Source organism: Pleurodeles waltl, chromosome 2_2, assembly GCF_031143425.1.
Source record: "Pleurodeles waltl isolate 20211129_DDA chromosome 2_2, aPleWal1.hap1.20221129, whole genome shotgun sequence".
NCBI classification, from domain to species: Eukaryota; Metazoa; Chordata; class Amphibia; order Caudata; family Salamandridae; genus Pleurodeles; species Pleurodeles waltl.
Genome location: NC_090439.1, coordinates 115691750 through 115715512, shown reverse-complemented (window position 1 = coordinate 115715512; position 23763 = coordinate 115691750). Strand labels below are relative to the sequence as shown.

General features: G+C 47.4%; 1 protein-coding gene across 2 annotated transcripts in view; it reads right to left on the bottom strand.

Annotated features, from left to right (window-relative positions):
* PIGN (phosphatidylinositol glycan anchor biosynthesis class N) overlaps nt 1-23763 on the bottom strand; it is a 988499-nt gene that overhangs the window by 278275 nt on the left and 686461 nt on the right. For both annotated transcript variants that reach the window (XM_069219499.1, XM_069219500.1), the window contains one exon: nt 14208-14310. In XM_069219499.1, the coding sequence (XP_069075600.1) occupies nt 14208-14310 (103 nt within the window). The remainder of the gene's footprint in view (nt 1-14207; nt 14311-23763) is intronic.

Below are 23763 nucleotides of genomic sequence, written 5' to 3'. Positions count from 1 at the left end.
CAATTGCAGAGAACGCCTTAAATGCCGACACTCTCTCCCCTCATCAGATGACTTTGACGGACCGGGCAAAGTAGAAGACCTCTTCGACTTCTTGTTCTTCTTGTGCTTGTGGGACTTACCCGAATGTCTTCGAGTGTGATGACGAGCATTTGCAGTGGCTCTACGACCGATCCCAGGACCTTCTGCTAGACAAGGCTCCAGACTGTTGCGGCATCACACGTAGAGTGGGAAGACGTTTGAGGGATGTAGGAGGCTGGCCTGGCTTGTAGTAGGTACCAAGGGGTACTTACACCTTGCACCAGGTCCAGGTATCCCTTATTAGTGTAGAGGGGTGTCTAGCAGCTTAGGCTGATAGAAAAGGTAGCTTAGCAGAGCAGCTTAGGCTGAACTAGGAGGCGTGTAAAGCTCCTACTATACCACTGGTGTCATATGCACAATATCATAAGAAAACACAATACACAGATATACTAAAAATAAAGGTTCTTTATTTTTATGACAATATGCCAAAGTATCTCAGTGAGTACCCTCAGTATGAGGATAGCAAATATACACAAGATATATGTACACAATACCAAAATATGCAGTAATAGCAATAGAAAACAGTGCAAACAATGTATAGTCACAATAGAATGCAATGGGAACACATAGGTACAGCGGCAACACAAACCATATACTCTAGAAGTGGAATGCGAATCACGAATGGACCCCAAACCTATGTGACCTTGTAGAGGGTCGCTGGGACTGTAGGAAAACAGTGAGGGTTAGAAAAATAGCCCACCCCAAGACCCTGAAAAGTGGGTGCAAAGTGCACCTAAGTTGCCCAGAGAGCACAGAAGTCGTGATAGGGGAATTCTGCAAGGAAGACCAACACCAGCAATGCTACAACGATGGATTTCCTGACGAGAGTACCTGTGGAACAAGGGGACCAAGTCCAAGAGTCACGATCAAGTCGGGAGTGGGCAGATGCCCAGGAAATGCCAGCTGTGGGTGCAAAGAAGCTGCCACCGGATGGTAGAAGCTGTGGATTTTGCAAGAACGACAAGGGCTAGAGACTTCCCCTTTGGAGGATGGATGTCCCACGTCGTGAAGAAGCTTGCAGAGGTATTTCCGTGCAGAAAGACCGCAAAAAAGCCTTGCTAGCTGCAAGGGTCGCAGTTAGGGTTTTTGGATGCTGCTGTGGCCCAGGAGGGACCAGGATGTCGCCAATTGCGTGAGGAGACAGAGGGGGCGTCCAGCAAGACAAAGAGCCCACTCAGAAGCAAGCAGCATCCGCAGAAGTGCCGGAACAGGCACTACGAAGTGGAGTGAACCGGAGCTCACCCGAAGTCACAAAGGAAGGTCCCACGACGCCGGAGGACAACTCAGGAGGTCGTGCACTGCAGGTTAGAGTGCCGGGGACCCAGGCTTGGCAGTGCACAAAGGAAATCCTGGAAGAGTGCACAGGAGCCGGAGCAGCTGCAAATCACGCGGTACCCAGCAATGCAGTCTAGCGTGGGGAGGCAAGGACTTACCTCCACCAAACTTGGACTGAAGAGTCACTGGACTGTGGGAGTCACTTGGACAGAGTTGCTGAGTTCAAGGGACCTCGCTCGTCGTGCTGAGAGGAGACCCAGAGGACCGGTGATGCAGTCTTTTGGTGCCTGCGGTTGCAGGGGGAAGATTCCGTCGACCCACAGGAGATTTCTTCGGAGCTTCTAGTGCAGAGAGGAGGCAGACTACCCCCACAGCATGCACCACCAGGAAAACGGTCGAGAAGGCGTCCGGATCAGCGTTACAAGGTCGCAGTAGTCGTCTTTGCTACTTTGTTGCAGTTTTGCAGGCTTCCAGAGCAGTCAGCGGTCGATTCCGTGGCAGAAGGTGAAGAGAGAGATGCAGAGGAACTCTGATGAGCTCTTGCATTCGTTATCTAAAGAATTCCCCAAAGCAGAGACCCTAAATAGCCAGAAAAGGAGGTTTGGCTACCTAGGAGAGAGGATAGGCTAGCAACACCTGGAGGAGCCTATCAGAAGGAGTCTGATGTCACCTGCTGGCACTGGCCACTCAGAGCAGTCCAGTGTGCCAGCAGCACCTCTGTTTCCAAGATGGCAGAGGTCTGGAGCACACTGGAGGAGCTCTGGGCACCTCCTAGGGGAGGTGCAGGTCAGGGGAGTGGTCACTCCCCTTTCCTTTGTCCAGTTTCGCGCCAGAGCAGGGCTGGGGGATCCCTGAACCGGTGTAGACTGGCTTATGCAGAAATGGGCACCATCTGTGCCCATGAAAGCATTTCCAGAGGCTGGGAGAGGCTACTCCTCCCCAGCCCTAACACCTTTTTCCAAAGGGAGAGGGTGTAACACCCTCTCTCTGAGGAAGTCCTTTGTTCTGCCTTCCTGGGCCAAGCCTGGCTGGACCCCAGGAGGGCAGAAACCTGTCTGAGGGGTTGGCAGCAGCTGCAGTGAAACCCTGGGAAAGGTAGTTTGGCAGTACCCGGGTCTGAGCTAGAGACTCGGGGGATCATGGAATTGTCTCCCAAATGCCAGAATGGCACTGGGGTGACAATTCCATGATCTTAGACATGTTACATGGCCATGTTCGGAGTTACCATTGTGACGCTATACATATGTTGTGACATATGTATAGTGCACGCGTGTAATTGTGTCCCCGCACTCACAAAGTCCGGGGAATTTGCCCTGAACAATGTGGGAGCACCTTGGCTAGTGCCAGGGTGCCCACACACTAAGTAACTTAGCACCCAACCTTTACCAGGTAAAGGTTAGACATATAGGTGACTTATAAGTTACTTAAGTGCAGTGGTAAATGGCTGTGAAATAACGTGGACGTTATTTCACTCAGGCTACAAGGGCAGGCCTGTGTAAGAATTGTCAGAGCTCCCTATGGGTGGCAAAAGAAATGCTGCAGCCCATAGGGATCTCCTGGAACCCCAATACCCTGGGTACCTCAGTAACATATACTAGGGATTTATAAGGGTGTTCCAGTATGCCAATTTAAATTGGTGAAATTGGTCACTAGCCTGTTAGTGACAATTTGGAAAGAAATGAGAGAGCATAACCACTGAGGTTCTGGATAGCAGATCCTCAGTGAGACAGTTAGTCATAACACAGGTAACACATACAGGGCACACTTATGAGCTCTGGGGCCCTGGCTGGCAGGGTCCCAGTGACACATACAACTAAAACAACATATAGACAGTGAAATATGGGGGTAACATGACAGGCAAGATGGTACTTTCCTACAAGGGAGCACTCCCTCAAGGCCTTGCGGTGCTTGGCGTGAGCATTGAAACAGGTCTTGGCATAGTGACTGTTTTTGTACTTTTGCCTTACTGTTTTTGCCTTGTTCTTTGCTGGTTTTTCGCCCCTTGGGCGCTCTCCCTTGCCGATCTCTTCCTTGCCGCTGCCTCCCTGTGGCCCCGCCCCCCTCGCGCCCCCATTCGCCGCTCCCTCCCGCCTCCCAGCTGCTCCTCCCTCCCCCCTCCCTTCTTAATGGCTGGTGCTGCCCGTCGCGAGTGAGCGACCTCTGACCTGATTTAGGTCTAGAGCTCGCCCCCACGTCCGCAGCACCACCTTGCTGTCTCGTATCCCTGACCCCCGCCCACGCTGCTGCTAGCGTGTTCGAGGCCCTGGTAAGACTCATCAGACCCGAGTGCCGCTTTTTCGCCGTTCTGTAAGTGTTTGTTTCGACTATTTCAGCGCCTTGCCTCCTTGCGCTTCTGCCCCCTTTGTGCCCCTTCTGACTGCTGTACCCCGATTGGAATTTGTGCCATCATTGTAATTTGTGACTGTTTTTGTACTTTTGCCTTACTGTTTTTGCCTTGTTCTTTGCTGGTTTTTCGCCCCTTGGGCGCTCCCCCTTGCCGCTGCCTCCCTGCGGCCCCGCTGCCTTCGCGCCCCCATTCGCCGCTCCCTCCCACCTCCCGCACCCCCAGCCTTCGATACTCGGCCAGCGAACTCCGCGCCCTCAACCCTGGCCCCTCCACAGAATGCTTCCAGGCCACCCCGAAGCACACCAAAGGACCTTTTTCCTGCCGCACCTGCAACTTCACCTGCAACAGAACAACGAAGCCAGCAACAACCAACACAAACCACCTGCACTGCATCCTCCTCAACACACGCTCCGCACGAAAGCACGCCATTGAGCTCTGGGACCTGCTCGACACCGCCGCCCCAGACGTAGCCTTCCTAACCGAAACCTGGTGGAACGACTCCTCGGCCCCAGACATCGCGATCGCCATCCCTGACGGCTACAAGATCACCAGAAGAGATCGCACCAACGGAATCGGCGGAGGAATAGCCATCGCCCACAAATCTACCCTCAAGATCCACACCCACACGGACGACACCCTCAAGACAGCCGAACACCTCCACTTCCAGATTCACACGGACCCCAACACTACCCTCAGAGGAACCCTCATATACCGTCCTCCAGGACCAAGAGCCCCCTTCAGCTACACCATCTCCGACCTCGCAAGCACCCACGCCCTCGCCTCTTCAGACTACATCCTCCTGGGAGACCTTAACTTCCACCTGGAGAACAACAATGACGCCAACACCGCATCACTCACCACCAACCTCTCCAACCTCGGACTCCGTCAACTGGTCAACACCCACCCACATCGCCGGCCACACCCTTGACCCACTCTTCACTGCAAGCAACCACATCTCATTCAGCCACACCTCCGAACTCCACTGGACCGACCACCACTGCGTCCACTTCACGTTCAAGAAAAACACCGAACACCACCGCACCCCTCTACCGCCTCACTGCCGTTGGGGAAAAGTCACCGAAGAACAACTAGCCAGCACCCTCGCCAAAAACCCACCACCAGACCCTACCGACCCGGACTCCGCCGCTATCAACCTCCAACAATGGATCCTCAACTGCGCCAACATCCTAGCACCACTCAAGAGACCCACCGTCAACCAAGAAAAGAAAAAACCAGCCTGGTTCACAGATGAACTAACCACCTCCAAACGCACCTGCCAGAAACTCAAGAAGAAATGGATCCTCGAGCGCACACCCGACAACCTTGCTACCCTCAAGGAAGCCAACGCGAACACCACCAACTGATCCGACTCGCCAAACGCTCCCACTTCACACTACGCCTTAACAACAACGCTCACGACTGCAAGGAACTCTTCTGCATCGTGAAGGAACTCTCCAACCCCAACGCCAACGACGTCCCTCCATCCCAGAAACTCTGCGACGACCTCTCCACCTTCTTCTACCAGAAAATCGCAGCCATCCACGACAGCTTCAACACCACACCTCCGCCAGACCCCACACCCAACAACTCCTCCCACGCCGACCGCATCACCACCGGAAACCCAAGTAGACGACGCCGAAACCCTAAAGACCATGAACTCCATCCACTCAGGATCTCCCTCTGACCCCTGCCCACATCACGTTTTCAACAAAGCCGACGTCACCATCGCCCCCAAACTCCGCAAGATCATCAACCTTTCCTTCAACACCGCTACCTTCCCGGACAGCTGGAAGCACGCAGAAATCCAACCCCTCCTCAAGAAACCTAAGGCTGACCTCAACGACCTCAAAAACTTCCGACCGATCTCCCTCCTCCCTTTCCCAGCAAAAGTCATCGAGAAGATCGTCAACGCACAGCTCTCCCACTACCTCGAAGACAACTCCATCCTAGACCCTTCCCAATCCGGTTTCAGATGCAACGACAGCACAGAGACTGCACTCCTCGCCGCCACAGATGACATCAGACAACAAATGGACAACGGCGAAACCTCAGCCCTCATCCTCCTAGACCTCTCCGCTACCTGCCACCGCACCCTACTAAATCGCCTCCACGAAGCCGGTATCCAAGACAAAGCCCTCAACTGGATCGCCTCTTTTCTCTCTGGCAGAACCCAGAGAGTCCGACTCTCACCCTTCCGCTCCGAAGCCACCAACCTCATCTGCGGCGTCCCCCAAGGCTCCTCACTAAGCCCAACGCTGTTCAACGTCTACATGGCCCCCCTCGCACAACTGGCCCGCCAGCACAACCTCAGCATCCTCTCCTACGCCGACGACACCCAGCTCATCCTCTCCCTGACCAAAGATCCTCTCACCGCCAAAGCCAACCTCCATGAGGGACTGAAATCCATCGCCGAATGGATGAGCAACAGCCGCCTGAAACTTAACTCCGACAAGACGGAAGTCCTCATCCTTGGTCGCACCCCCTCGGCCTGGAACGACTCTTGGTGGCCCACCGCCCTGGGCCCCCCACCCACCCCAGCCAGCCATGCGCGAAACCTCGGCTTCATCCTCGACTCTGCTCTCACCATGTCCAAACAGGTCAACGCTGTCTCCTCTTCCTGTTTTAACACCCTCCGCATGCTCCGCAGGATCTTCAAGTGGATTCCAACAGGAACCAGAAAGATGGTGACCCAAGCCCTCGTCAGTAGCAGACTCGACTACGGCAACGCACTCTACACAGGCATCCCAACAAAAGACATCAAATGACTCCAACGCATCCAGAACGCATCCGCCCGCCTGATCCTTGACATACCCCGCCGATGTCACATCTCCCACCACCTGAAGGACCTCCACTGGCTCCCCGTGGACAAAAGGATCACCTTTAAACTCCTCACCCACGCACACAAGGCACTACACGACACCGGACCCACCTACCTGAACACCAGACTCAACTTCTACGTTCCCTCACGCCAACTACGCTCTGCCAACCTTGCCCTTGCCATCGTCCCCCGAATCCAGGGAAAGACCTCTGGCGGCAGATCCTTCTCCGAACCTCGCCGCCAAGACCTGGAACTCACTCCCGACCTCACTACGCCAGACCCAGGACCTCCTCACCTTCAGGAGACTCCTCAAGACATGGCTCTTCGAACGATAGCTGCGAAACCCCACCCTCTTCCCCCACCCCCCAAGCGCCTCGAAACCCTAACGGGTACATAGCGCGCTTTATAAATTTAATGATTGATTGATTGATTGATAGTGGTTGGACTCGAGCCATCTGAAAAATCTTCGACAAAAGGGTTGAAAAAGGTAAGTCCAAAAGCTCTTCTCTGGATTTGTGCTGACTGTTGAGGAAAGAAAAGAACCAACGTCAACGCACTGAGGCGGTGCCTATATAGGCATTGCACACGTCACTTCGGGTGCAGACAATGACGGAGCCATGTTGAGCTGAAAGACGCCACCTACTGGCATGCACGGGTAATGCTCACAAAAAAATTCCAGATCCAGTCTGATGCCTGGGGATAATTGTAAGGTAAGGAATCTGCAGCTACATATCTCTATCAGATCACTGATATCATGGGTGTCTGCTGCCAACATATATCAGTTGTTTTCTTTCTAAGGTTTCAACCCTGTTTCTGAGGGGTTAGGTCCCTTGCACGCTGCTAAATGTTGAGGGATAGAATAATCAGTCAGTTTTACAGGATTGAGTGGAGCACCAGCTGCACATCAGAAGGAGTGGGAAGAAAGGAACTGGAGTTAGTGTGTGGAGGTGGAGCAGATGTAGTGGCCTCAATGTCACATCCTGAGGTGGGGGATCCAATGGGAGATAACCAGCACCACCAATGGATGTGCAGGGGAATGACTATCAAAAATAACCCGATCAAGCCTGGTGCCTAGGGAAATTCACAAGGTGAAGAATCTATGGTTAGAATTCTCTATCAGAAAGACACCTTATTTAGCGTTTTGCAGCAACAAAAAAACCTTCAAGGTTCCAAAGGTAAATCGAATGCAGAGTAAAATCCACAGCAGAATTTCTTCCACAAAAATATCCTTACAGTGGAGGACACTTAACTGGTGGAGTGTCCTCTAAGTATAGGATTTCCTCCAGAAATCTGATGATTTTCAGTGCCTTCGAACTCCAAATTATACCCTAGCTTTGTTGAAAGTAATAATACCATATGACATGTCCACATACAGCACGGGATGTCCCACTTATTTTTAAGGATTGTAATAGCTCTACCTGAAAAGGTACACCGTGAAATGAAAGATGAACACAACTATAGAACCATCACAGGCTTAAGCATTATGAGTAAGATCTGATATGCCTGACCAAAAGGAAGGGCTTCTTGATGAGGTACCATCAGTTTTCTGATCTATTCACAAAATTGATTCTTCGGCTTGGAACATAGTTGCGTCTATTTGGATGACCACAGACAATGGAGACATAGCCCTGCTGATGCTGTTAGAACTCTCTGCACCATTCAACACAGTGATTCCTGAAGTTTTACTGAACCAACTGAATGAAGTAATGGGTATATAACAGGTACTAAGTTATCTTGGTTCCACTGGCTATTATTAGAGCACAGTTAAACAGTCAAACACTGACTGATCAACAGAACTGAGTTGCGGAGTTCCACGGAGCTCAGCCCTTTCATCAGTTTTATTAAAAGTTCGCCCCTGGCCATTCTTCAGTCTCATCAGGTGTAGGAGTCTGTCCTTTCAATCAAATACTAACAAAACTAAGTTCCTGGTCAATGTCAACTGCTGAAGCACTCGGTATGATACTCTCATAGAATGCCTGACTCAAATTACCCAATGTATTAACTACAGCTGGTTACATTAGAGGGTGCCAAATAAAGTGTCCTATTTGGTCTCAAAAGCATGTTTGCAGACTAATTTATCAGGGGAGCAATGCCACCGTTACTTGGCCAATCCATTGTCCCACTAGGTGTAGTCACAAATCTTGTAGTCAAATTGGACATTGAAGTGGATAGCATGTTACATATATTTTATCTTGACTACGAAAGTCTAGTATATTCATATTGTAGTTAAAGCTGTAGTCAAGTCAGGGTGGGGGTATTCCAACAGTTTTAATAACAATGTCTACATATCTTATTAACAAATTAAAACTGGTCGACAAATTTAGGGATCTGGCAAGACAGGCCCTTAGTCTATACAACCTTACTCCTCAGGGTGGCAGATTATTGCACTAGCTTAAGGGAGATGAACAGATCAGATTTGAAAGTATTGCCCTGGTGTATAAAATCCTCTATGGCTAACAGCAGGATTGACATTTCCAAACTCTCATCCTTTAAGAAACATCAGTCTACTCTGTTCATCTTGAAAAATTCTGGTGGACATGACCAGAAGCCATGAACAGAAAATCAGTTGGATAAACTTCTTGTTTCCAGAGCTTGGATTCTGAAATGATCTACCCATCAATAATGTAATGAATATATACATTCTCTTTCTCTTTCTAGGGACTACATGGACACACTATACAACCCCATCCAGGCACATGTTCTTCTAATTATCGAATTAAGGTTGTGCTTTACCCACCTCTCAATCACCCCATTTCTTGAGGAGATATTCAAAGGAGATGCAAGTTGTGTTCTTCTGTAACAGGAGCACAACAATCGAAGCTTCAATGTTGCTACTCCTTCCTTCATTAGTTTCTGGAGGTGTCAGCTGGTGATTAGATACGTGCAAAGGGAGGTGGCTTCCACCTTTGTATTTCCTTTGACAAGACTGCATTTGTGTCTTTTAGTGTGTCATCTCTCATCAGTGGCTTGGAAGTTTGCAGAATCTTGTGACTTGGGTTCTAGTGTCCCAAGTTCTGTGCAACCAACACTTCTAACTAGTTACAGAAAATTTGAACAAGGTGTACCATAGCTCATTTACCACTGCAAGTTCTTAATACTAGTGCAAATCACAGGGATGGAGGCTAATTAGGGAACACACACAAATCAGGTCAAATGCTCAATAAAAGGAGATGCCTGTTCTTCCAACTGGGTGGACATGTTAGCCATTTTTTGGCGCTTCATAAATTTGGTTCCCACCAACAGAAATCCTGTTCATGACACGCCACACTAGAGCAAAAGTCAATAGCAATAGGCATGAGGAATGCACTTGAGGCATTGAACAGAAGAGTGGAGAACATGTATTTCCCTACATGCAGATTCTCAAACAGATCATCCATTTCTCTTATCAGTAATGGACACAGTTCTGAGAGGGGTTATTTGCCTGACAATTAACTCCTTCTTCCCACTGTACAGGCCCTTTAACTGCAACCAGATGAAGTTAATCCACAGAGCTTGTTAACCTTCACTGAAGTCCATGAAGGCCCAGCCATTCAGTAGCTTACCTAAGTGGCATATACACAATGACAAATTGTAGCTGATTTAAATTAAGTAAAGGCAATCAAGAAGCTGGAAAAACAGGAAGTGTCACGTGTATTTCATTAATCATGCTTCACCCAATTAGCTCTGTTTCAAGGTATTCTGATTGGTTGCTGGTTTTGCAGTCAGAATAGATGGACGGCCCTGTATGTTCGTAGGCCGTGTGGGTGGATGTGTGTGTGCGTGCATAGTGAGTTGCAGTATAAGATAGTAGTAGGTATTCCTAATTTCAGTCTCTCTTTGCTTCACCATGCCCCAGGGCTGTTTGTCTTTTTTTCTGTGACAAGTGAAACCTACACCCACAGAAGAAAAGTGGCCAAGGGAACCCCCATAAGCATGTTGACTGGCTAAACCACCTCCCCAATTGTAAGAAAAAATACATTCTCAGGAGGCTGAAAGAGTAGGATTAAAGTATTAATGGCTATCCCGTTCTTTATCACTGGCAGTTCAGGGAATCCATTGTTCCTTTATACTACAGTCATATGAGAACATTTGGCCATTCTTTCCATTCTGGTGCACTCTCAGAGATGTTAGTCCCGTGCTTTATGACTATTATCTTCAAAGCCTTCTGACATCTTTCAAGTGTCAGTTGGCTTTGAGGGTTTCGACTTCATGCATTCATTAGGTGTAGAAGATGTCCTTCTGGATCCTGGTGTCAATTATCCCTGTGAGAAAAGTTGCTTCCTGCCTTTTGTGTAATTTAAAGTTTGATTTCATTGCAGGGTTTGAGCCATTTTAGGCACCTTCTTCTGATGCTAAAAAGGTATACTACACTCCTTTTCAACCTCTGTCAAAATGCAAATGGTGAGCATTTATTAAGTACTTAGATGATTTTCTATTCGTAATTACCTTGGCCTGGACTGAGAGAGAGCAAGGGCCCCTCCCATGACCTCTTCCAAAACTGCTCTTGGCTACTGATCAATTACATGTTTTCTCCTTTAGTTTGTTTATCTCAAAGCTTTATTTTACCTTTACACATGAATCAGGAGGTCTGTTCTCATTCTCGTTCTCCTTCCCTCTCCCAAATCTCCAGATGAAGAAAGGATGTAAACATAAACTATTTCCAAGGTAGTGGGGATTTACTTGTACACAGTCAGTTTATTGTTTATTCTCTTAGGTCTAGCAAGAAAAGACTTAAAACCCTTAGTGTATTCTTTTAGTCAGTGGCTCCATTGAACATCTTCAAAGCTATGCTCACTGTCAAGTAAAATTGCTAGTGATTTCAGTAAGGTCTAGCAGGAATCTGTGACGCTCTGCTACAAGAACTGAATTTCAAGGAGGTTCACTCCTAGACAGCTAGCTATAATGTTACTAGATGGACTACAGCTATTCACAGAATATTATTGATGATTGTCTATAATGTTCACATTACCTGGTCTGGTTTTCAATAGCTGCCATGTTTAAAATTCACAAATATGCATTCTTTACGCCCTACCTCATGTTTATTTGTTTTACCTGATCAAATCCAATGCTTTGCTGCTTGCTATTTTTTCAAATATATAAGGATATGACAAGGAAGGTAGATGGGGATCGCAATGTTTCGTTAGCAGAAATTGTTATCACGAAGGATCTCATTATCTTTCATCCTTGAACTCTTCTAAACCTCCATTCTGACTTTGTTTTGACCTTGGTAATAAACCTACATGTATGTCAACATGAGAAATGGTTGTTGAGGTGATTCTATCCACACTGTGTGCTGGCCCTCATTTCTTTTTTAAAGGAAGGTTTTTTACACATTGTAATTGGTGCAGTAGAACAGCTGTGTGCCTGGGTAGAAGTGTTTTTCTGGGTTTATATTTTTATGGAAAAATAATAATGATTTTTGTTGGATTCAATTTGCAAATGCTAATTTATTATGGTTACAGTTGAAACAAGTTCAATATGTTGAGCAGAGGTGTGTCTATTAACGTAATTTAGTTGTGCCACATTTCCATGATAACTGCATCTTGAATAAAAACAGATGCTGTTCTGCTATCGTTCACCCCTCCTTTATTCAACCCCTCCCAACTTGTCCCCCTTCACATCTTCTCTTAAAGCTCTTCAGAACTGTTGTGCTCTGAATTAACTTTCTAGCCTTCCTAACTGTTGCAAGTACCCACAGCCTTGCTGCTGTAGATCATTTGCTGAGTCTAGTCTTATTAATTTGTGCATTGTCATTGTTCAAATGTTGCATATTAGTATCAACGTATCTGAAAAGAAATAACACGGAAGATGCTGGATGCTTTTGGGATGGTACTTAGACAGTGACATGTAATTTTCTGATTCGCCCAGAAAGTTATTTGTGATTATGCCACGATAAAGGTGCACTTCTCCTAATTTGTTATACAAGAAATGTGTATAGAAAACCCTTGATTCTTGGGGACGGGACAGAATTTTGGAACGTTTTACTACGAATGCTGTTTGACTTTCTTATAATTTTCCTGCTCATCCGGGACGTGGATTTTTTCGGATTTTTATTGCTCTGTATAACTCTGCCTTTGAGCCCTTGCAGCGTTCGTTTTTGAGAATTTATTGTAATAAAACCTTTTAACTTTTCCCCTGACCTAGAATGCAGTTTTTGCGTGGTTTTTATGATTTATTTTGCTCCTTGCCAATGTTAAATTGATGTTCTGAGGGTGCATTTTTGTGCAAGATCAACTTGGGGTAAAAACACCTGAGATGAATTGTGGGTGAGTTGGTGTTTTAGGGTGTCCTGGGTACTGGGGTATAGTTCTGCTCCCACATCGGTCTCGAAGATGATGAAGCACCTCATATATAGTAAGAATAGTGATTAGGAAAGATAGGGAAGAAGAAATAAAGTATACTAGTAAGACAGTGAATATATCACTTTAAATACAGAAGCAGATGGCTATTTCTGATCCCACATCTATCATATATCATCAAGCTTACAGTCTGTCACCCCGAAACCAAGCTAAATGCTTAACAACAGGTGACATACAAAATTCTACAAATCTGATTTGTCAGTTTCCTTGCTTGGGTCATCCCTCTAAAAGTCACTGGGTCATATTTAACCCCTGGATGATGGTTTACCATCCATCATAGTGGCAGAGGACTTAACATCCGCCACCCTGATGGACGGTAGCACATTTTATTGACAGATAACTGTGAGCCCAGTGGTCATCTCTGTATTTTGAAGGGAACTGTTTCCATGGTGCTTCCCTTCAAGGTACAAAAGGTTTGGATGGCTGCAGTTTACGCAACGTCAAATCTTTTTTTGTGTTTTTTAAAAAGTTTTAAAAAAGCTAATGACTCCCACATTCTTGGATTATTCCGCTAGGGTTTGGGAGTCTTTTTTCCTGTTTCTCACCTGGTCATGACAGACAGAAAAAATTCAAATTACATTGTCCACTCTAGATGGAGTGGGCACTGTGATGGCTTTGCTTTCACTGCTTCCATTCCCGTGGGCAGTCAGAGGTAGCTTTCTGTTGATGGAAAGCTGATGGTCCACCCATACCTAAATGAATGAGGCAGATGGACCATCAATTTGGCAGACAAGGTACTCCATCACGTTTGCACCACAGTTCACTGTCGCCAAGCTCTAAATTACCCCATATTATGCAAACATCTCATTTTAACAAATCCACTTATCTCCTATCCCTCAGCCACCCTTCAGATGTTTATGATGTGTTCCTACTTTGATGCATAAGGCCACCTGCATCATCTTATGGAACAAAGGGCTCTAGAACTTGTCAAAGAACAATAAATGATTTGAAGTCTACATGGAAGATTTCGTATTTAATGATAGACCAGGGCATAACATTTCAATGTAAAATATATATCATCGACGCAACCAAACGACTTTCGATGAATTTACTCTTTCACTATTAATCATAGAGTAGAGGGGTATCTAAAATAGGTTATTTACTTTAATGTAAGCAGTAAATTTCTGAAGTCAATACAAACATCAGTTTCAGAAGCAATCTACTAATGAGCTCAAAATGTTTTAGCACATGCATTTTAGGAACCCTGTTATTTGTAGGTGATGTATTGATTCTTTATTGAATGCTTTTGTAAACAAGTTTCGGAGCACTTTAATTTTGCATTTTTTGGCCGTGCTTCCCAAGATGAAACAAGTGGAAGACAAGTGCACATAACAAGTAAATGAAAAAATACCCTCTGCTGAGAAGTAGGTAGGATGACATCAAGGAGAGAGTAATGCTGAGAAGTCGCTGGAAAAGTAGTGTAGGGCTCAAAAGAGGAACCACCAAGGAGGAGCCTGAAAAAGAAAAGGAAGAGAACATCAGAAAGCACTACAAAAATCATAAAAAATGTCCAACCCTAACCCTGTCTGCCCCAGCAGAGAGCAGTCAATGGCAGGAGATTTTGTTACCCTGCACCCAAATATTATTACAAACCTTAGTCTGGAATTGCCTTCCAAACCTGAGCTAGGATTTCGGGGTAATTTCTCTGGGAATTCCTTCGTATTTGAGCCATTACCACATTTCCATTACAATGCAGCACCTTTATCACGTAGGTTTTGGCAACATTTGACAAATCTCCCCAAACCCTTTTTTTGGGCAAAAAAGGGGGGCCCTAAAGCACAGAATCCCTATGCATTTTCCATACACTTTCTTAGGCAGCACTACCGCAAAAACTGCTGAATAGAATTACACCAGATTTGGGAGAAAGCTAGATGTTGGTCCGCAGTGTATTTTCTATGATTTGGTGTTAAATTCAGCAGGTTTTGGGAAATTAAGGTTAAGGAATATTTGAATATCTGCACAGATGATCTGAGGTGCTCTTGCAAGACTCCTTCAAACACAGTTTTAAGAAATAAAGCCTTCTGATTTGCCCAAAGAGTGTTTTTTTCCTTGGGACAATCCACTCTAGGAATCAGACTCCCACAGGAGCGAGCGTCCAGACTGGCAGCCAACAACATGAGAAAAATACCAAAAGTTACCCAATTCCGACCCATAATCTACATTCCTGCCTAATTTCATCAACACTTTCATGCTATGTCTCTTTAAACTACACTCTACTAACCATACGCAACTCCACTCTATGCCACTCTTCTCTATTCAAACCCACTCTACATCATCCCACAGCACTCCACTCTACATCATTTGACTCTATGCCGCTACACTCTACTCTAGCCAGTTCACTCTACGCCACTTCACTCTACACTATTCCACTCTACGCAGTCCCACTATATGGCACTCCACTCTACAACACTCCACTTCACCGTATGCCACTCCACTCTAAGCTATTCCATTCTACGCCACTCCATGCTACAATATTACCCTCTACGGTTCTCCACTCTACAATTCACCACTGTACACAATGACATTGTATGCTATTCCAATCGATGCCACTGCACTATATGCTACTCCACACTGTCACTCCACTTAACGCAATTCCATATATATATATATATATCTCATATATATATATATATATATATATATATATATAGAGAGAGAGAGAGATAGATAGATAGATAGATAGATAGATAGATAGATACATAGATAGATACATAGATAGATACATAGGTAGATAGATAGAGTCAAAACAAAAAAAAGGTTACAGGGATGTTATAGTTAGGAAACAGAATTAAAAAAACACAGAAACTCACTTAAAAAAAACAAAGGGTACAGGGATTAAAGTTATAGTTATTTGAAGTAACTCTTACTTGTGCCCTAAGGTAACTGCCCCCACCATGCACAGTTTTCTCATCAATAATGTTAATGCAAATGTTGCAGTGATATTATCAATGATGTTATAAAAGATGTCATGAGTGGTGCAGTATCTGGGTTAATTAACAGTACATGGCGTGGGCGCAAGTTATAGTTACCTTAGGGTACATTATTTTAAAAATGTAAATGCCTCTTTAAATTTGATTCTAGCCTCGTAGAGGTGGTGCCCCCCCCAATCATTTTCCATTATCTAGATCCGGGGAGGGGGTAGTTCCTGGAGCCTGGGGGGGGTCCACGCAGCCACTCGTATAATTATAAAGTATAGCTCCAGGGAGGAAGAGGTCCCTGGAGCCCAGAGGGGGGTTCACAAGGCCTTCTAATTTTTATTTAATTTAATGCTTTTGTTAAAAATTCTCCGCAAAATCTGTGGCTCCATCAGTGGATTTTGCCAATAAAAAAAAATACTTTTTAGCCCTGGCTGGTCCCAGAAGGACCCCAGGACCAAGGCAAGAGGGTTACAGTATTACTAACCAGCCTCCTTTCTTTATTTTGCATTTTTGTTTGGGACAAATTTAATAAAAACCAAAGCATGGGCTCCCAGGCTTCTTAATTCCGAAGCATCTAGAAGCCTCTTTAATGCGAGGTGGGCCACTCGCCCCCCTGCAGCCCCGGGGACTGCCACCTCCTCAGGGCTTAAACTATTATGTGTGCGGGGGCCACCCAGCTGGCCGAAGCCCCGGCACATCCCGGGCACATGTCTTAATATAATGTGGGGGGAGCACCTGGCCCCCCCATAGCCCATGGGACCACCACCTCCCCAGGGCTTTAATCAAAATCAATGCGGGGAGCTGCATGCCCCCCCCACCCCTGGGACCACCACCTCCCTAGGGGCTATATTTAAATAGAGTGTGGGGGTGTCTGCATGCCCCCTGCAGCCCCGGAGATCACTACCTCCCCGGGGCTATAATAAAAAGAATTATAGCGGGTCCGTTTCAGACTCCTTCAGCCCTGGGGACCACCACCTCCCTGGGGTAATGCTTGTTGGAAGAGGGGGGGGCGCGTAAGACCCCTTTCGAGGAGCCACAGATGGGCCTTGGGATCACCATCCCCCACGGCCAGCCCCTGCTATATCAATCAATCAAGGCATTTATAGAGCGCGCTACTCACCCGTGAGGGTCTCAAGGCGCTGGGGGGGGGGGGGGGTACTGCAGCTCAAAGAGCCAAGTCTTGAGGCGTCTCCTGAAGGCGAGGGGTTCCTGGGTAGTTCTAAGGTGAACGGGGAGGGAGTTCCATGTCTTGGCCGCCAGGTAGGAGAAGGATTTGCCTCCAGCGGTGGTTCTGCGGATGCGAGGGACGGTGGCGAGAGCAAGGCTGGATGAGCGGAGCGGGCGGGCGTGTACAACGAGAGGCGTCTGCTGAGGTATTCGGGGCCCTTATTGTGGAGGGCTTTGTGTGCTTGGGTGAGGAGCCTGAAGGTGATCCTTTTGTTGACGGGCAGCCAGTGCAGGTGCTTCAGGTGGGCGGATATGGGGCTGTGGCGCGGTATGTCTAGGATGAGGCGTGCGGAGGCGTTCTGTATTCGCTGAAGACGATTCTGTAGCTTGGTGGTGGTTCCTGCGTATAGGGTGTTTCCGTAATCCAGGCGGCTTGTGACGAGGGCGTGGGTAACAGTTTTTCTAATATCGGTGGGGATCCAGCGGAAGATCTTTCGGAGCATGCGAAGGGTGTAGAAGCAGGAGGACGAGACGGCGTTGATTTGCTTGGTCATTGTGAGGAGGGGGTCCAGGATGAGTCCGAGGTTGCGAGCGTGGTCTAAAGGGGTTGGTGCGCTGCCCAGTGTCGTAGGCCACCATGAGTCGTTCCAGGCAGACGGGGAGTGCCCGAGGATGAGGACCTCCGTCTTGTCAGAGTTCAGCTTCAGGCGGCTGAGCTTCATCCATTCTGCGACGTCTTTCATTCCATCACGCAGGTTGGCTTTGGCGGTGGCTCGGTCTTTGGTGAGGGAGAGTATCAGCTGTGTGTTGTCAACGTAGGAGATAATGTTGATGTTGTGTTTGCGGGCGATGTTCGCGAGGGGGCTCATGTAGATATTGAAGAGGGTAGGGCTGAGCGAGGAGCCTTGTGGAACCCCGCAGATGATCTCGGTGGGTTCTGAGCGGAAGGGCGGGAGATAGACTCTTTGGGTTCGGTCAGAGAGGAACGAGATGATCCAGTCTAGGGCCTGTCCTTGGATTCCAGTGGAGCGGAGGTGGGTTATTAGGGTGCGATGGCATACAGCGTCGAAGGCAGCCGAGAGGTCCAGGAGGATGAGGGCGGTAGTTTCTCCTTTGTCCATCAGGGTTCTGATGTCGTCGGTGACTGCGATGAGGGCGGTTTCCGTGCTGTGGTTGGTACGGAAACCTGATCGGGAGGGGTCGAGCAGGTTGTTGTCTTCAAGGAAGTTGGTCAGTTGCTTGTTGACGGCCTTCTTGATGACCTTGGCCGGGAAGGGGAGAAGCGAGATGGGGCGAAAGTTCTTCAGGTCGTTGTGGTCAGCCGTGGGTTTTTTCAGGAGAGCGTTGACTTCCGTGTGTTTCCAGCTCTCGGGGAAGGTGGCAGATGCGAACGAGCTGTTGATGATGCTTTGGAGATAGGGGGCGATGATGGCGTCAGCTTTGTTGAAGATGTGATGGGGGCATGGCTCCGATGGGGAGCCAGAGTGGATGGTGTTCATGGTGGTTCTGGTCTCTTCTGTGCTGACAGGGGTCCAGGCGTTGAGGGTAGTGGCTGGGGCTGTTGGTTCAGTGGTGGGTGGCGGGGTTTGGGGTCCGAAGCTGTTGTGTAGGTCGGTGATCTTTCGATGGAAGAAAGTAGCGAGGGAGTTGCAGAGTTCTTGTAAGGGCGTGATGGTGTTGGAGCTGGCGTTGGGGTTGGAGAGCTCTCTGACAATGTTGAAGAGTTCCTTGCTGTTGTGGGTGTTGTTGTCAAGTCTCTCTTTGAAAGATGCCCTTTTGGTGGAGAGGATCAGCTGGTGGTGTTCGCGGGTGGCGATCTTGAGGGCTGACATGTTTTCTGCGGTATGTTCTTTGCGCCAGGTTTTTTCGAAGGTACGGCAGGATTTCTTGAATCCTTGAGGGCTTCAGTGAACCACAGGGGTTTCCTGATGTTGTTCTCTCTTGGGTGGCTCCTGAGAGGGGCGAGGTCGTCGGCACAGTTGGTGATCCACTGTGTGAGGCTGAGGGCTGCGTTGTTGGCGTCGGTGGTGATGGCTGGTTGGTTGTGGTTTAGAGTTGCGAGTAGCTGTTCTGTGAAGATCTTGTTCCAGGGTCTGCGGGGGATTTGTTGTGTGCGAAGGTGGTGGGTCTCACATTTGAAGGTGAAGTGGACGCATCTGTGGTCGGTCCAGAGTAGCTCAGAGGAGTGGCTGAAGGATATGTGGTTGCAGGCGGAAAAGATGGGGTCGAGCGGGTGGCCAGCGGAGTAGGTGGGGGTGTTCACCAGTTGCTTGAGTCCGATGTTGGCGAGGTTGTCGAGCAGGATGGCGGTGTTGGTGTCGTTGTTCTTCTCCAGGTGGAAGTTCAGGTCCCCGAGGAGGATGTAGTCTGGTGAGGCTAGGGCGTGCAGGGTGATGAAGTCAGTGATGGATTCGCTGAAAAGGGCGCGTGGGCCAGGGGGCCTGTAGACGAGAGTACCTCTGAGGGTGGTCCTAGGGTCGGTGTGGATCTGGAAGTGCATGTGTTCGGCGGCAAGGGGGGTGTCTTCGGTGGTGGTCGTGATGTTGATGGAGTTTTTGTAGATGATGGCGATTCCTCCCCCGATTTGGTTTGCACGGTCTTTCCGGGCGATCTTGTAGCCGTCGGGCATGGCTATGGCGATGTTGGGAGCTGAGGAGGTGTTCATCCAGGTTTCTGTGACGAAGGCGACGTCAGGAGCCGTAGTGTCCAGGAGGTCCCATAGCTCGATAGCGTGCCTGTGGATGGAGCGTGTTTTGAGGAGGATGCACTTGAGGTGGTTGTTGGTGCGCAGGCTGGAGGAGGGACAGCAGGCTCAGTGGAAGGTATACTTGCAGGCTTGACAGGCGAAGGGTCCATGAGTGCGTTTGGGGCTGGCCTGGTAGCAGTTGGGGGTTTGCCCGGGGTTGAGTGCGTAGAGGGAGGTGGCGTCGTATCTGAGATGGGGGGTTTGGGTGCTGTGGGGGCCAGGGGGTCTGGTGCTGGGCGCGGTCCAGGCGCGGACGGGCGCAGACGGACTTGCCTTAGGCGCGCCAGCGGCCGCCATAAGAGGTAAGGGGGGAGGAGGGGTCAGCTGGGGGGCGGGAGCGAGGGCAGCGAATGGCCGCGGGGGGCGGGGCCGCACGGGGGCAGCGGCGGGAGAGCGGGAAGGCAACTAGAGGAAAAAACGGCTTCAAGAAAAGGAATTAAGAAGGAAAGGCAATAGGGGCGAAAAAAGATGGAGAGGAGTCAAGAGAGAAAGGCAACAAGATCGTAAGTCAGCAAGAGAGAAAAACGATATGGAAAAGGGATCACGAGAGAAAAGGCAACAGGATGGAGAAGGAGTCAGGAGAGAAAAAGGCACCAGATGGAAAGGCAACAAGATCGTAAGTCAGCAAGGCAGCAAGAGAGAAAACAATAAGTGAAAGGAATCACGAGAGAAAAGGCAACAAGATGAAGAAGGAGTCAGGAGAGAAAGGCAACAGGATGAGAAAGGCAGCCAGATGGAGAACAGCGACAGGAGAGAGAGCAGCAGACTGGAAGCAGGCGCAGAGTGGAGTCAGGACCTACACACAGGCGGCAGGGGTCAGGGCAGGTGGAGCTGCAGCGGCGGGGGAGCAACCTACCCGAGGGCACCTATCTCGGGGTGCCCACCCCCTCTTTTCAATTTGTACAGAAATATCTCATTCTAAGTATATCATTCATCAAAGCCTAAAAAACTCTTTGTAGCTCTCCTTCTCACTCTCTTTCGCTCTATCTTTCAATCTCTTTCTCCCACTTACACACACTCACAGACCCACTCAGTCATGTACTCACTCACAGAACCACTCAGACCCTTATGCACCTACTCACAGCCACACTCAGACCCTCACTCACCTACTCACAGACCCACTCAGACTCACACACCCACTGAAACTATCATGCACCCACTCATAGACACTGCTACACCCACTCACAGACTCTCACACACCTACTCACAGGCCCATGCACCCACTCAGACGCCCACTCAGATACTCATGAACCCACTCACAAACCCACTCACACCCACTCACACCCTTAACTACCCAGTCACAGACCCACTCAGACACTGAAGCACCCACTCACGGACCCACTCAGACACTGACACACCCACTCAAAGACCCACTCAGACACTGACACACCCACTCACAGACCAACTAAAAAGGTCACACATCCACTCACATAACCACTCAGACCCTCATGCACCCACTCTTACACCCAGACAGAAACTCTCACACTTAGAGACACCCTCTCAAACCTATTCTCACATTCAGAGAGACAGACCCTTCGACCGAGAGTGGCACAGAGTTGTGTGGTTATAGGGGGTTGGCCAAGGGGCCCGCCACACATGGCCAAAGGCAGTGAGCAGTGGTAGTTGAATTAACGTTTATTAATTAAAATTACTTTACCTTCATAAAACCAGAGAAATTCACTGATAACAACAAAGGTTACAGGGATGTTATAGTTAGGAAATAGAATTTGAAAAAGCCATAAAAATGTACTTAAAAAACCAAAGGTTACAGGGACGTTATAGTTATGCTCACATTTTACACGTACCACACCAGAGAAATTCACCTGTTACAGTAAGAGTTATCTCAAGTAACTATAACTCGTGCCTTAAGGTAACTATAACTCGCGCCCTCGCCATGCACTGCTAAATACCCCACATAATACATCACTCACGAAATCTTTGATAACATTATTGATAATAAAAAGTTAACATTTGCAGTAAAATTATTTAGCTGAAAAAAAGTACTTGAGATAACTGTAATTATAACAGGTGAATTTCTATGGTTTGGTACATGTAAAATGCGAGCCTAACTATAACGTCCCGGTAAAGTTTTTTTTTTTTTTTAAGTATACATGTAAATATATATATATTTATAAATAAATATGTGTATATACATATATATTTATATACATACATATTTATATACATACATATATATATATATATATATATATAAATACATATACAAATATATATATATATATATATATATATATATATATATATATATATATATATATACTGCTGATTGATGAACCAAAAACAGTTGTAGAAATGGAGAGCAAAGCCCCTCGTTCAATATTAACTTTCTTTAAGGAAAGCAAAAGGATTGCAAGTATTTTTAAAAAAACATTGGAGAATTTTAAAAAGTGACCAAGATATAGCACCTATAATTGGAGACAAACCACAGGTTATGTACAGAAGATCACATTCAATTAAAGATATGTTGGTGAAAAGTAATTTTTCAGTACAACCAAAGAAAAAATGGATGCATCAAAATTCAATGGGCTTTTATAAATGTAACAATTGCAAAGCTTGTTCAATTGCTTATAATTTCAAAAGCTTTAAGAACTATAAGGGAAAAGAAGTTATCATTTCACAAAGAATAACATGCAATAGCCAGTTCATTGCTTATCTTATTGAATGTGAATTGCAATATATAGGCAGTCCAATTTGCCCTTTAAAGAAAAGGATTTTAGATCATATAAGGGCAATACAACATAAAGATAATAGCTATGCAATAGCGAGGCACCATAATGGAAATCATGTACCGGATTGGAAAAGTTTAAAGTTTTTTTGTTTAGCTCAGGTCAATAGAAATTAACGTGGTGGAAATAGAACTTTTGAATAACGACATCTGGAGAGTAAATACATTATCCAATTATGAACGAAGGTTCAGTTTGGGTTAAATATGGATGAGGAACTTTATGTACATATATAGGTGATATAGGAGTCAAATTGAATTTTATACATACCGCCGCCATGGCTACCAGCTGTATATGTGTATCATGACTGCCGACGGTATACCGCCAGAATGCTAGCGGAACCCCGCCCACAGTCATGGCGGCGGACTGCGGTAAGGCGGCGCTGCTGACTGCAGCACCGCCACGCCAGCAAAACACTGCTGACCGTATCATGACCAATGATACAGCCTGGTGGTGTTTTTCTGGCGGACGCCGCTGCTGACAGCAGCGCTGCAGTAGTCTCCAGCCGGATGCAAGCAGGTAAATTGGGTTCTCTGACAGGAGAGGGGGGTGTTGTGTATATGTGGGGGGGGGGGTGTATGGTTTGGAATGCATGTATGAATGAGTGATTGTGAGTGAATGCATGTGTGTGACAAGGTATGTTGGTGTGTGTTGCGGTGTGTGGGTATGTATGTGTGGATGCGTGGGTGGCGGTGGGTATGCGTGTGTGCATGTGTGTATATGGGTGTGGGTGTGTGTATATGTGCAGGGGGCAGGAGAGGGTGGGGGAGAACTCTGGGGAGGAGGAGGGGACGGACAAGACCCCTATCAGTGCCAGGGAAGGGATTCCCTGGCAATGATAGTGCCTACCGCCATGGTTTTCGTGGAAGTAAGTTTGGCACGAAAACCATGGCGGTAGGCCGGGTCGTAATCCCAAGGGTGGGATTGTGATGGCCACCGGGCTGGAGACCGAAGTCTCCAGCCCAGCGGCCATTACCACCCTGGCGGTCGGTGTGTTAAAGTGGTGGTCTTTGATTGCGTTTACCACCAGGGACAAAATCCAATTTTATTTACCGCCGGCCTGTTGGCGGTATTAATGCTGCTTTAACATGACCGCCAGGGTTGTAATGAGGGCCTCTATGTTGATTATGTAATGGTATATTAATATTGATTTAGTTATAATCACAGAAATTTTGCAATATAAGTGAATAACAATTTGATTTTCAAAATATATTACAGGAGTTGATTTTCAAAATACATCATAGAGGTTGGATTTATTGTTAGTTAACATAAGTTGCCACAAATGTTTTATTTTTAATGATTATTTTTAGAATTTGTACAAAGTAACTATAG